This window comes from Bos taurus, chromosome 21 (assembly GCF_002263795.3).
Source record: "Bos taurus isolate L1 Dominette 01449 registration number 42190680 breed Hereford chromosome 21, ARS-UCD2.0, whole genome shotgun sequence".
Taxonomy (NCBI): Eukaryota; Metazoa; Chordata; class Mammalia; order Artiodactyla; family Bovidae; genus Bos; species Bos taurus.
In genome coordinates, this window is record NC_037348.1 from 65,454,691 (window position 1) to 65,469,200 (window position 14,510).

Sequence of the window (14,510 nt, forward strand, 5' to 3'; positions counted from 1 at the left end):
AAACTACAGAAGGCAGAGGTGGCGGAGAGGACCAGATTCCAGATGTGGTCAAGACAGTGGCCACCCGCCTCCCACTGATGGAGTCTTGAGCCTCCCGTGCAGCTATGTTACTTTGGGCAAAGCCCCTCAGCCTCTCTGAGCTCAATGCCTCATCTAGGGAGACTGGAAAGTCTTCAGAGGATGCTGTGAGCGCATAGTGGCCCTGTGAGTACACGGGACTGTCTTGGGGGCAGGGCTGGAGAAGGGCTGTGGCGCTCCCGAGCCAGCCTTTTAACGCCATCACTCAGGGTGGACCCTCTTCGAAGAGGTTTTCCATCACTCCTTGCCTGCTTGCGTTCATTCAACAAACATTCCCTCTGGGCCCTGTTCTGGGGACTCAGCAGCACACAAACTAAACCAGAGGAGCATCTCTACCCTCATGGTGCTGATATGCCCACAGTGGGAGGCAGACTGCCCAGGGCACCGTGGGGTGCCCCTCCTGCCCTGAGTTCAGGGGGCGTCCATTCATCAGCGGGGAGCAGAGATCGAGTCAGGGGCCTTGTGCGCCATCGTCAGAACTCTGGCTTCTATCTTGAGAGGGTGGGAAGACCCCACCCAGCTGAACAGAGAGGTGCCCCTCGGGCTGCTGTGTGGAAGACACCCTGAGGCTTGAGTGCGGTGCCCCGAGAGTCCAGCTGGAGGCACCCAACACAGTCCAGGTGAACGGGGCCCAGGGTGGAGGTTCGGACATCCCAGCGGGGCCGTGGACAAGAGGGTAGGGGACAGGGGTTTGGAGCTCAGAGGAGGGTCCAGGAGATGTGGATTTGCATGTGGTCCGCATAGACAGCACCTGAGCCCCCACACTGGATGAGACCACCAGGGAGCCAGCCCAGATCGGGGATGGGAAGGACTCTGCTGAGTGAGGGGGTTCAGGGAGGAGCAGAGCCAGTCCAGGAGACTGAGAAGGGGCAGCCGGGGAGGTAGAGAGGCCGGTCTCAGGGCCTGTTGTGCTGGGCACACAGCGATACCTTAGTCGGAACAGAGCTGAGCGCTGATGGACAGGGGAGGGGCGGGTCCTGGCCCAAGGCCCCTCAGCAAGTTGGGGACTTGACCTCAAACCTTGGCTTGGGGCTGTCCCCACACGGGGCCAAGAACGTCCTTCCCCTTGGCGATGTGGGAGGACCCCGCTGCGGGCCAAGAGGTGCCCTGTCCCCTCCCCCAGCCACGCCCCATGCTTCTCCGCGTGGCCAGGGCAGGGCCTCGGGCCCCCAGCCATGTGCCAGTGCAGATGGACGAGGCCCGCGGCTGCAAACTGGCCTCCTGAGCTAAATCTGGCCTGCCAGCGTGTTGTATTTGGCCTGTGAGAGGGTTTTAATTTTTTTTTTTTAAACATTTGAGCCAACATTTAAAAATTGGGAGCGTTTACATTTTAAAATCCGTATTTTTGGCTCCTGCTGAAATTTTGGAAGATCTGGCAACTCCGGCCCACATTCCCACGTGGCAGCAGTTGGGGAGCAGGGAAGCAAGCAGCTGCCCCCTCCAGAGGCACCTTGGGGGTCCCCCACTCTCCGCGAAGCAGTGCTGTCACACCTTAGGCTGGCCGCACCAACTGGGAGCCTGGGGCCCCGTGGGTGGAGGGGCTTGCCTGAGGTCCCACGGGGGGAAGCCTCTTGGGCAGGACCCAAATGCAGCCTCGGAGACTCCCAGGCCTGGCCTCTGGGGTCTTGTCACCACCCCCTGAAGGCTGCTGCAGAGCCCCCAGCCCTCCTCTCCTTCCTGGCCACTGGCTGGTGCCTCCGGCTCTTTTCTGCCCCTTGTGTTCTCAGGAAACCCCTGGCTCAAGTCATTCACACTCTAGTGTGAGCAAACCTTGGTACCAGGTGTGTGATGGTGACAGTTTGGGGTCCCAGAGACCTTCTACCATAGCGTCTTGTATGCTGGACAGTGAAGCGTCAGACCAGAGTCCCCCATGACCCCTCAGCCAGACCCGGCAGAGGCAGGACTAGAGTCCACCTCACCTCCACCCCGCTTTCCCCAACCCCAGCCTGGATTGCCGCTTCCTCCCCGAAGGGGTTCACGGTGTCACTCCAGGCACTGACCTTGAGAAATGGCTTTCAGACCGATGCCAGGAAGCCAGGGGTCTGCCTCCCCGAAGCTCCAGCTTCACCCTGGGAACTGTTCTGGGGACACAAGCCTGTCCAGGCCAGGTGGAGGGGCCGTCTTATCACCTGCATGGCTCCCATTGGCCCCGTGATCAGATTCCTGCTGCATGCAGGCACCTGCACGCATCATCTCCCATCCCCGCCATGCACACAGCCTGGAGACACCGTGGGATGTGGCTTGTCCAGGCTCACTGAGCCAGGGCGTAGCCCAGCCAGGACTCTGCCGAGCTCTGCTCGCTGAGCCTAGATCTGGTCTGTGGAATGGGCCTGATCCCGGCATCTGTCTCACTGGCCTCTTTGCAGTATGTGATGCAAGGCTGGAGGTGACCACACATGATGCTGGGGTGGGGTGGGGGGCTGACGCCCACCTCCCGCTTCAAGGTGCCGATGCCAGCTCCTTGGGAAGGACATTTTGGCCGGGCCCCAGGACAGAGCCCTGCCCCCTAGCACCTGCTGCGGGGTCCTGACAGGTCCCAAAGGCCCCGTGCAGCCTGGCAGCCCCGGGAGGCATGTGTGAGGAGCCTTGAGACAGAATCCTCCAGAGGCCTGAGCATCATGGGGCTCCCCCGGGACCCAGTGGTCCCCAGAGTGAGGGGGCAGGGTGTGCAGAGCCCAGAGCAGAGGGGAGTCCTGGATCGCCAGGCCCTTGTGGAGGAGGCTGGGGACACCAGGCTTACTGGGTGATTGCTGGACACTTTCCAGGGACAAGGCAAAAGAAAGCTCATGACCACTACTGCCCTTCCTCGGCTGGGGAAACTGAGGCCCAGAGCGGGTGGGTGACCTATCCAGGTCCTTGAGGTGACTGTACCCTGAGCTGAGAGCTCACTGGCTGCGCTCGGCCCAGCTGGTGGGAAGGGCTGGTGGGCTGCAAACACCCGGAACCCCCCAGCAGCCATGCCACTTCCGGGCTCTCCCTGGAGAAAGAGGACGTCAGGTCACTGGAGGCAATGACGCCAGGGAGCAGGGCTGCAGCGGGGAGTTAAGGTGGCTGTATCGAACCCTGGCTCCTCCTGTGACCTCCCCTCACCTCTTCCCACGCCCCGCCCTATATGTTGGGAGCACAAGGATGGCACCGACCCACGAGGGTGGGGGTGCACCAAGGTCAGGCACAGAGACAGAACAGCATGGGCAAGCGCTCAGCAAGCATCAGCTCTCTCTTACCGCCCAGGACTTTGTTTCCACAACAACCCCTCAAGGCTTCCCTGGTGGCTCAGGGAATGCAGGAGACACAGGTTCGATCCCCAGTCCGGGAAGATTCCCCACATGCCTTGGAGCAAATAAGCCTGTGTGCCACAGCGATTGACTCTGCGCTCTAGAGCCTGGAAACCGCAACTACTGAGCCCCTGCTCCGCAACAAGAGAGGTCACGGCAGTGAGAAGCCAGCAGACCACAGCTGGAGAGTGGACCCACTCTCCGCAACGAGAGGTCACAAAAAGCCCAAGAAGCAACAAAGATCCAGTGCAGCCAAAAAGAAGTAAATAAATGTAACGAGAAACAGAACCCCTCCCCGAAGGGAGGTCATTCTTGGGAGGGGTCTGGTCGAGATCTCCATTGCCCTGGCCCCGTGGCCTGACCTCGGTCCTGTGCCTGGTGTTGTCAGGAGGGGACGATGTTCTCAACAGCCCGTAAGGACCTGCCCCGGCCCCAGGGGACACAGATAGTTTGGGAGATGAAGGTCAGTCCCGTGGTGGGGGTCCTGCCACCCTGACGCACTACATAACCTGACCCCCCAGGACAGCTGGGGAGGTCTCACCAAGTCTTCCTGCCCATCTGTCTGAAGTCAGAGAGTGTGTGTGTGTGTGTGTGTGTGTGTGTGTGTGTGTGTGTGTGTGGCGCGTGTGTGTCTGGAGGGCATGCTGATGTGCTATTTAAATTCAAAGACCTCAGTCCAAGTCCAGACTCCCCGGGAGGCCCCGGGGCAACTCAGGACCTCAGTTTCCAACTCCATCAAATGGGCAGCTGTGAAGGACCTGGGCCTACCTGTCTGCCTCACAGGGCCGTGACATCCTACCTCGCATGGACACGACTGATGTTCAAAACCTCAAAGGAAACATCAGGAAATCCTGTGGTAAAACAGCGAGGTCTCTGCCAGTAGGGGAGTGATATTATTATTATTGCTATGAATATCCTTGTTGTCTATTCATGCATACTCCAGAAATCGCCTCCTGCCCTTAAGCCAGAGGTTTCATCCCAGAGGTCCATTCTTTGGGTTCTTTGGGCCTTTGCCATTCCAGTGACTATGAAAGGGGGGGTGAGGAGGGAACTCGGGAGGGTTGGCCAGAGCTGGTGGGGAAACGGCCCCCGAAGGGAGCAGGGCGGGGGCCCAGCAGACCTCTGTCCGCTGTCGACTGGGGGATGGGCGGGGGCTGAGACTCACCCGGCCCGGAGGGCTCCGGGGGGAGGCAGCCCGGCCTCCACGCTTGCTGCTGCCCACGCGAAGCCCAGTGGTCTCCATGGCCTGGCCCGGCCCGGCCCCGCTCGCAGCCTCCAGGGCGATCTCCGAGGAGAGTTGGGGGCTCAGGGCCAGGATCTTCTCTGGGGCGGTGGCTCCAGCGAGGGCCTCCTGGGCTGGGCCTGGGTCTTGCTCACCAGGGGAGGGCTCCGGGCTGCGGCCCCTGGGCCCCCGAAAGGCCTCCAGCATCCCGGGGTCTAGCACCCGCACAGCAACCTCATCCAGGAACTTGGAGAAGGGCAGTCTGGCCTCCCGTCGGCGGCCCAGCCAGGCCAGGGGGCCGGGGGCCGGTCTGCTGCCCGTGCCCGGGAGCTCGGCAGCGGACAGGGGGCCGGGTGAGGCTTTTGTGGCTTCCTGGCCGGGCTGTGATGCTGCCCAGCCGGGGTAAGATGGTGGGCCCTTGGGGTTCTGACCTGAGGTGGGGCTCGGTTTGCAGCCTCTGAGGTCCTCCCTGCAGGCTTCCTTCCTGGGGGCCTCAGCCCTGGGCTCCGTGAGGGAGCTAGGGCCATCCTGCCTGGGGCTCCCGGGATCTGGGCCCTGTGCCTGGGAGCCGGCCCCTGAGAGCATCCTCCTCTGTCAGTCCAAGGTCAAGCCTCTCCAAGTACCTCGCTGACCCCCACTTCCCTCTTCCCACGTGGCTGGGGGCCCTACACCCTCTGGGAGGGGGGGTGGTGCAGGGTCACTGGTCTCTCACTGGCCAGAGTGATCAGCTGAGCGCCCGCCCCCATCGATTCAGACAGCACGTGGCAGGGGGCCTCCCGCCCCCTAAATTGATTCTTACTAAATGGGAGCCGGGCTTCAGGGCTTAGAAAGTGCTAGAGAAGCAAAGGTCATGTCCTGAGCTCTGCGTCTGCCTGGGGAGGCAGCCTGAGCTGAATGAACACCGGTTATGTGTCGGAGGGCAAGCCTCACAAATGCCACTCACCATGTCTCCTCATCTCTGCCAGGTGTGAGTTGGGCTCAGGGACATGGGTGAACATGGGGCCTGAAGGAGGGGAAAGTAGAACTGCCTCCATCTGGCATAATAGCAGAGTGTGGTAGAGACTGCTGGCTCCCCACTGTCATCCCACTCTTCTCCTTAGTGAAGAGTCCTCCTTTTATTCTGGGAGGCAAGATTTCCCAGGCTCCTTTGTAGCCAGGGGTAGCCAATGAGATATAAACAGAAATTACTGGGTGTGACCACTCCTTAAAGGGAATCAGATAGCTTGCCGGTGCCCTTTTTGCTCCCACTCCCAAACTCTACTTCTTATATGGAACATGCAAGTGATGGTTGGAGCTACTGCAGCTATTTTGCACCATGAGGCAAAGTTGAGGCAGAAGCCACATATAAAGGCTAGAGGAGCAGAAAGACAGAAGAACCTGGGTTCCTGATGACCACTGAGTCATCACACCAGCCTTGGACCACCTGCCTCTGGCACTGGCACTTCTTTAACTTGTGAGAAATAACCCCTGTCTTATTTAAGCCATAGGTATTTCCAATCTCTGTTACTAGCAGCTGTTTGCAGTTCTTCACTGATACACCGGGGATAAGGTTAGGAATAACAGTTGACAATGCTATGAGCAAGAGCTTTTGGCAGATGGGGGCCCAGAGTGTAGTTAGCTGGGGAGTGGGGAGGGGGAGATTACCCCAGAGAAGGGCCAGAGCTAGTCCTGGGCACTTGCTCTTTTGTATGAAGGGAGACTCACTGATGCCTCTCAGGAAGCCAGGGGTCCAGGCAGGACTCCTTCCTGGGATGCAGCTGCATGAGTCAAAGGACAGCTCACCAGCGGGTGGCAGCCCCAGGCCTTTGGCCGTGATCCCCAGCCCTGGTCTCTGGTGCTGCTTGGAGGATGGCCTAGGCTGTCTTTAGCGCTGCCTGCCTGCGCTGTATACCTGGGGCCTCTGCCTATCTGGCAAATACTGGATGCCTCACATCGAGTGCTGGGGACCCCTTCTTCTCTGAGCTCAGCTGAACACCTTTCTGAATGTCTCATAGCACCTGTGACTGAACGTCTGAAAAACTTCATGAGCTCAGCTGCCCAGGTCAGGGATGGAAGCTGCCTGCACCCTCCCTCTCCCCCTCCCCTCACCGTGCCCCTAACCACCAGGCCCTGACCATTCAGCCTCTCTCAGACTGGCTGCCTCTCTCCATCCTCACCATCACCTAGCTGGTCCCAGGTACCACCATGTCTCACCTGGACACCTATAATCACCTCTCCCTGGGGCCACTAACCCCAGCTTGGTCCACTCCACAAACAAGCTAGTGTGAACTTTGAAATTCACAGGCCAGATAACCAGATGATGTCACATATTCATACGCCCTGCAAGGCCCTGATGGCCCAGGGTCTTCTCTACCCTCACCCACAGAACACCCCAGGAACTTCCATCTACTTCCTGAACGTACCAAGCCTTCACTGGTCTCAGGGCCTTTGCACTTGCTGGTCCCTCTGCCGGGGAGTATTCTCCCTTCCCCTCCTTGGCATCACCTAACTCCCATCTACCTTTCAGGGCCCCATCTACCTTACTCCTTCCACCCTCCAGATCAGATCAGGTACCCCTGCGGCAGCCTTGTATCATGACCCCTAACTGTAACTGACATTTTCACAAGAATCTGCTTATCATGTGCCCCTAGAAGATGAGCTCCATTTTACCCCAGCTCTCCGCACAGGGCCCAGCACGTTGGAGGCACTCAACCAGCAGTTCTCAAATGAATGAGTAAGTGAATGCACCCCAATGCTGATGCTGAAGCTCCAATCCACTGGCCACCTGATGAGAAGAGCTGACTCACTGGAAAAGACCCTGATGCTGGGAAAGATTGAAGGTAAAAGGAGAGTGGAGAGGCAGAGGATGAAATGGTTGGATAGCATCACTGACTCAAAGGACACGGATTGGACCAAACTCTGGGAGACAGCGAAGGACAGAGGAAGCTTGGCGTGCTGCAGTCCATGGGCTTGCATGGAGTCCAGGCAGGACTTAGCAACTGAACCACCACCACCATCCCGGGTTCAGACTGTCCGTTCATAAGCATCTGTGGCCTGGTGTGAACTTCCTCTGGCTGGGCACGGGACAGGAGAACATGGGAGTCAAGGGCCTGAGGCTCTTGGGAAGGCCATAGTGTCCCTGTCCACTTCTGCTATCCTCTGAAGGCCACCTCTTTACACTTGGATAACCCCCTCCCTGCAGCAGTCATCCAGCCCTGCTCCACGACCGGTGTGAACTAAACTTGGAGGCTGGCAGATCCCGGGTCAAGTTCACCTCCAACACCCCAGCTGACCTTGGGCCAGTCACGTCCTCTCCCGATCGCCAAATGCCAACTAAGCAGCACCCAGCCCCGAACAGTGATGCAGGAGAGTGTACAGGGCCTGCTGGGAGCCTTTGGCATGGAGCCCGGCATCTCGTGGGACCCCAGGACCCCTCAGCCCGGGGGCTCTCAGGTGGCCACTCCCCTGCTACATGCTGTCACAGGAATGTTCCGGGGGCCTGGCCAGCCAGTTCTCCGAGCCTCTCCCAGAGTTGCCGGGCTGCATCAGACAAGTTCCTGTTGTCATAACAACCCACTGGCTCTCAGCCGCCTGGGCCCGAGGCCCCAGAGGATGCTGTCGGCGGCTCACAGCCGGGGCCTGCTCACCTCTCAGCGGCCTGGGCTGCCTCTCCTGAGAGGGCTTCCAGCCCCTGCCTCTTGACTCATTTGCTCCGCCCATCTCCTCCTTTCCTGAGCCCCTACTGTGTGCCAAGCTCCACAAATCCTCACCCAGTCCTGTGAGGTGGGCCAGCCGTAAACTCTGTCTTATGTTTAAAGGAGCAGGCTCTTGCAGGGGCCGAGTGACTCATCTGAGGTCACGGGGCTCAGATGTGGCAGACCCAGAGTGGGGGCTTCAGGCCCTGTTGCACTCTGGGACCCCCACAGCCCCTCCTCCACCACCCAGCCCCACCTTGCCCCCAAGGATGGGAAGCTGGCCAAGGTCTGTGAGCTCTGAGGGAGGGGGGACCCAACTTCGGGTTGTCTCCTGGAGCTGGAACAGTGAGAACTGGTCCCAGGGCACTGGTGGGGCCCTGCGGAGCTGGGGGGTGGGAGGTGGGGAGGGTGGGGGTGGGAAGGGCAGGTTGAGCATTCACTAAGCGCTCCAAACATCACCTTGCTAACCCTCATGGCAACCCCCACCCCCAAGCTGGGACGTGCCACGCCGTCTCTTGGAGCAGGACCCAGGCTGACTGGTAAACAGCACGGCCTGCCACACGCCAGAAGCCGTAGGCAACACCCACAGGAGCGCAGCTGCCTTCCAAGCCTCCCTCGTTCCAGTGCGGAAGTTTCTATTACAGCCCCCTCCTTCACAGACGAGGACATTCCAGGTCTGAGGATTCTCACGCTTTTCACCACGCTGCCTCTGCTTCTGGCTGTCTCTGTGCTGGCCTGAGAACCCTCGAGGGCGGTCGCAGCCCCGGCATCCGTGCCCTGGGGCGTGCATTCACACCGTTCATCTGCTAGCATGTACCAATCTCCACACGCCTCCACGCCTGCGCCTGCTGTCCGCCACCCATTCCTCCACGTATCTATCCTCGCATCCACACGTCCATGAGGAGGAAGGGTTGGGGCCGAGTTCAGAGTTCAGAGTTCAGGGGCACGCACTTGAGCCATCCAGACCTTCCAGGAAGTCTCCCGGGACATGGAACTCCCTGCAGGAGTCCCTGATTGCTTGCCTGTCTTTACAAGAGGCCACACCGCGGCCTCCTGGCTCCCTGAGCCTGTCTTCCAGCCTAACTGGAGAGGCCTCCTGGCCCCCTGCCCTCCTCCCAGTCCTGCAGCCTCCCTGCTATGGGATCATGGAACGGGAGGGTCTGGGGTTACGTGAGCCTGGATGCTCCACCCACCCACCTCAGTAACCACTTATCCGCTAGCCGGTACCCACCCATTCGCACACTAGTGCATCCTTTCGTGCCTGCACCTGCCACCCACCACCCGTTCATCCATGTATCGTCATTTGTGTCTTGTATCCACGCATTCATCCGTCCACCACGGATGCAGCCACCCATCAACATGTGTCCATTTCTGCAGTGATCTGCCCTTCCACGCCTGTATCCATGCATCACTAATATATCCTCAAACACTTATCCATGCGCTCTTCCTGTATCCATCCACCCACTCCTCTGTTCTTACATCCATCATTTTATTGACATTATTCAAGTCCCCATCCATCCACCCCAGCATCCACGCATTGACTGAACCCATTAAGCATCCATCCACTTTCTCATGCCTGTATCCATCCATCCTCTGACGTGGACTCCTGTATCCATCCAGCCCTTTATCCATTCGTCCGTTGACATCTATCCATCTGTTTTAGAGCCTTCCATCCACACACGTATCAGTCTTGTCATATGAATGAGAAATCCATCCGTCTATCAATCCACTCTTATAGCCATCCACCGATATCTTCTATCCATTCAGTCCTATCCGTATCAATTCGTTTGTTCATCTACTCATCCATCCCTTTCTCAACACTTAGGTCCACCAGTCTCTCCTCTTGTGCATCTATCCCTCTAGCTTTCTAGCCATCCATCCACTGGTCTGCCCTGCCACATGCCTCCCACCATGTCCATTCGCCTACAATCCACCCACCAGGCTCTGCAGTCCACCCCACATTGCTTCTCCACCTGGATGCACTGGGATCCCAGCATGGACCACCAGAACCATGACTGGAGCTTTCGGTGTCTGTCTTCCCCAGGCAGGACCAGGTTTGGGCCATCCACATCCCTGCCTCGGTTCAAGGCTGCTAGTTGAACAGATGACTACAGTCCCATGGCCTAGCTCAGAGCTAGGCACGAGCTGATGCCCCCCACCCCCCGCAAGAAGCCCCCAGGGGCTGCAGTGGGAGCCTCCAGATCCACGGCCTGCTGGGGTTGGAGCCACTGCTCGGCCCCTTTCCTGGCTGGGGGGCCGTGAAAACCACCATCACCCTCCTAACACCGTCATGCTAGGCAAGGTCTGTGACTCCTGGCAGACTGTGAGATCTTGAAGGGTGAGGTTTGTGTCAGATTCACCTAAGTGGTCCCAGTGAACGGGGCGGAGTGGGGGACACGGGGAGAGTGTGCTAAGGGGGATGGAGAAGTCATCCACTTACTCCTTCATTCTTGCAGTACTGAACCGGCAGAGACAGCTCTGGTCAGCTCTTTCTGCCCCTGGCTATCACCAAGGGCTTGTTCTCGGGCCATGGAAGCCACTCCTCTGACTGAGAGAGGCGTTGTGCCCCGGAAACTGAGCCCCAGAGAGGGCAGGGTCCTGCTCAAGATCACACAGCAGAGGAGGAACTAGAACCCAAGACTCCAGACTCCCATGTAGGCCTCACCCCCTAGCAGGCTAGTGACCTGCTCTGGGGCAGGAGGGGGAGCCAGGAGGGGGACGCCAGGAGCAATTCTCGGCCAACCCAGCAAGCCTGGGGTCACCCCTGGATTTGTCCCCAGAGATCTCTACCTGCATGAGGGGAAGGTCCTCGCCCAGCACACACACACACGTGACCTCCACACTTCGGCTGGACCGAGCCTCCTCTGAGGCAGGAAGTAGACAGACCCCACCCAACAGGGTAAGGTGACTGGAGATTCATCCCCTGGAGACCAAAACTCTAAAATATCAATAGCAGGACAACTGAGAGAGGAAGCTAGGCCTTGCCCAGACCACATATTTCTCATTCGCAAAGTCAGGAGACCTCCCCAACCACACATGCGTGGAAAGGCTCCTTGGAGGTCAAAAGGGGACTGATGCTAACTGACGCCAACCACCCATAGGCCTTTGCAGTGGAATCCATCTTGGCTGGGAGATGCGTGCGCACACACGGGAGGAGCCTGAGACACGCCAAATATGGACCCTGCACCAGGCAAATCAGAATGACTGGTCAGAGGGAAACCGGAAGAAACGCCCCAGAAAAGTAAGTCCAACTGCCAGGAGGGTGCAACTCTGAGACTGTGTGAGTCTGCCCGTGTCTGTCCACACGTCCTGTACTTTTTTCCTCCTGATAAGCACTTTCCTTGTTTCACTACTCCCCATCTTTGCGGGAATTCTTTTCTTCTGTACAGCCGAAGGTCCAGGGCCTTGTCACTGACCACTGGTCTAGTGGTCATGATGCGCGGCTCTCACCGCCACAGTCTCTCGATCTCTGGCCGGGGGACTGAAGCCCTGCTTCCAGCTACTACAGACCCAGGACCACTCTCACCTCCAGGCCTTCACCTCTCATGTCCCCCCATCCTCCCCTGTTCAACTCCCACCTGGGCCCTGGGCTTCACAAGCCTCTGAGGACTTAAAAAATTGTGGACGTTCTCCAGGGGCTCCCCTGGTGGCTCAGACGGTAAAGAATCTGCTTGCCATGCAGGAGGCCCGGGTTTGATCTCTGGGTCGGGAAGATTCCCTAGTGAAGGAAATGGCAACCCACTCCAGTATTCTTGCCTGGAGAATCCCATGGACAGAGGAGGCCGGCGGGCTACAGTCCATGGGGTCCCAGAGAGTAGGACACGACAGCGATGGAGCACGCACGCATGCACGGACAGTCTTCAACCAAGCCCTCAGTCACCCATGGACTGCTCTCCTCCCCTCATTCATTCATTCTTAACATCCTTAAGTGCCTACGGGAGTGGGGGGCTACTTCAAAGCATTGCTGTGGAGACAAGGCGTGAAAGTGCTTGTATCAGGGCTGGCACATAGTAGCTGCTCGATAAATGGCAGCTCTCTGGGGCCAGAGTCTGTGCCCAAGGGTCTCTGCGGGTGGACAGATCTTCTTCCACACTGCCCTGCCCCGCTTCCACTCTCTGACCCGGAAATGACCCACTCTCCACACCTGGCCCAGTGGGAGGCCAGACCCACAGCACTGAGGCTCCAGGCAGCCCCTGCCCTGCCCACCCAGCATCCCAGGTGTGAAAAGTTCCAGGTTCTGAGGATAAGAGGAACACGGAGCGCAGGAATCTATAAATATGAGACAATAGTCCTTCCGAAAGTGCAGGCAGCCTCCTCTCGCCCAGCACCGGCACTCAGCAACCGCATCTGCCACTGCGCCTGCTTCTCTGTGCCGCCCTGATTATAGTGAGAGTCGGGAAAATTAAGGGTTTTCGGGGACGCTGCCAGGGCCCAGGCTGCTGCCTCCCTGCCCTGTGCGTCACACATGCCAGGCGGAGCCGCCCCTTATCGGCCACTTGCCCTAGCCGGCAATGCCACCCGGACTAGGCGGACGGCACAGCAGGGTATGATGGACTTTCTTCCCCGGTCCTCGCCGGCCCTGGGGGTGGAAGGGACTCTGATGCAGGCAGTGGGCAGGGGAACTGGGGCCCAGTGAAGGGCAAGGACCTGTCCATGGCCTCTCAGAGATCTAGCGCGCTGGGACCTCCAAAGGAGCCAAGCCCACGGAGAGACCCTGTCCTGCTGGCCCGGAGCCCCGAGGTCTTGACCTCTGGTCAGTTTCCAGTCTGCAAACAGCCCAGGTCTGTGGCTGACCTTGGCCACCAGGGCTCAACCTCTGCAGGCACTGCGTACTCAGCCACCACCGGCCCACTCCTGGGTCCCTACTCTGCTCCCATCAAGCTGGTCCAGGAGACTCCAGGATGTTGCCCACGCTGTTTCTGCCCCAAAAGAACCACACTGGGGACGGGGTGGGGCCCAAACGAGGAAGGAAACACCTCGACACCAGGCAGGAAGCGGAAACGCTAGGGCAGCAATTCCCATCCAACAGTGCTGGGGTTCAGGGAGGGTGGACGCTTCAGTGGAGCGGCCCTGGGGCGCGCCTTCCCCTCCGGAGCCTCGGTTTCCTCCCTTCGAACTGTGGGGAATGGGAGCCCCTTGCCCTGCAGGCGCAGAGTGAGACCTAGAGGGTCCGGGGCCGGCGCAAGCCCACGCACTGCGATCGCTCAATGAACTAGCCCCTGGTCCAGCCTCCTTCTGGCTCCTCGACCTTTCCCGGGGTAGGTGGGGGGGCTCACTGAGCCCCGACTCGCGGCAGGAGGGGGGCCTGCCTGCACGCGGGCCACCCGCCCGGGACAGCGGCAGGTCCCAGATCCCCTAGGCCCCGCCCTGCTCCCCTCCCCCCGCCCTGCCCCAGCCTCCCTCCCACCGCAGGGATGCACGTGTTAGGGGGGCGAGGACCCCCGCAACTACGTCCCAGGTGCTCGCGCCGGCTTCGCGGGGGGCAGGGCGGCGCGCCTAGGCCGAGTCCTCGCCCCGCCCTGCGAGTGCCCCCCGCGGCGGGCGAAGCATTCATGGCCGGGGCCCCCAGCTCCCACCCCGCGCACCGGCACCGGAGGGGGCGCCACGGGCGGGGGAGCAGAGGCTGGACAGTCACCCCCCTCGCGGGAGGGGGCACGCGGGCCGCCGGCAGCGCCGCCGAGACCGCGCTGCCGCGTGGGTGGCGCCCGCCCCGCCTCCGTGCCCGCGCCCGCGCCCTGCCCTCCGGGCTCGCTGGTACTCACCGCCCGGCGGAGCCGGCCCGGCCGCCGGCCGCCCGTCCACATGGCCCCGGGGCAGCCGCGCGGCTCGCCTGCGCCGCCGCAGCCGCCGCCGCCGCCGCGCTCGGGTCCCGCTGCCGCCGCCGCCGCCGCCCCCGGCCCGCACCCTCCCCTCCGAGGCCGAGCGCGCCCGGAGCCGCGGCGCGGCCGGGGCTCCCCCAACCCCGCCTGGCTTCCCGCAGGGAGCGCCCGCCCCCCGCCCCCAGCCCGGCTCCCCGCCAGCCCCGGCCCCGCGCGCAGCCGCGGCTGATTTCGCGGCTCCCCCCGCAGCGCCCAGGCGGGGCGCACTGGCTGGGGGACGCTGGGGCAGGCCTGGGGGCGCGGGGCGCCACGTGCACTCGGGAGCCGGGGAGGGGATGGCGGCCGGCCGGGGAATGAATGAACCCGCGGGAGCATGAATGGTGGAGCGCGGTGAATGAAGGAGTGCGGTGCGAGCTGGGGGAACGAATGAATGAGGAAGGAA

General features: G+C 60.6%; 1 protein-coding gene across 2 annotated transcripts in view; it reads right to left on the reverse strand.

The window, feature by feature from the left end:
• BEGAIN (brain enriched guanylate kinase associated) overlaps positions 1 to 14,077 on the reverse strand; it is a 46,105-nt gene extending 32,028 nt beyond the window's left edge. Inside the window, exon 1 of one of the 2 annotated variants that reach the window (XM_024981820.2) lies at positions 14,012 to 14,077. In XM_024981820.2, the coding sequence (XP_024837588.1) occupies positions 14,012 to 14,053 (42 nt within the window). In that variant the 5' untranslated portion in view covers positions 14,054 to 14,077. The remainder of the gene's footprint in view (positions 1 to 14,011) is intronic. The other variant, XM_024981819.2, reaches the window with a different exon arrangement.
• Positions 14,078 to 14,510: the final 433 nt, after the last annotated feature.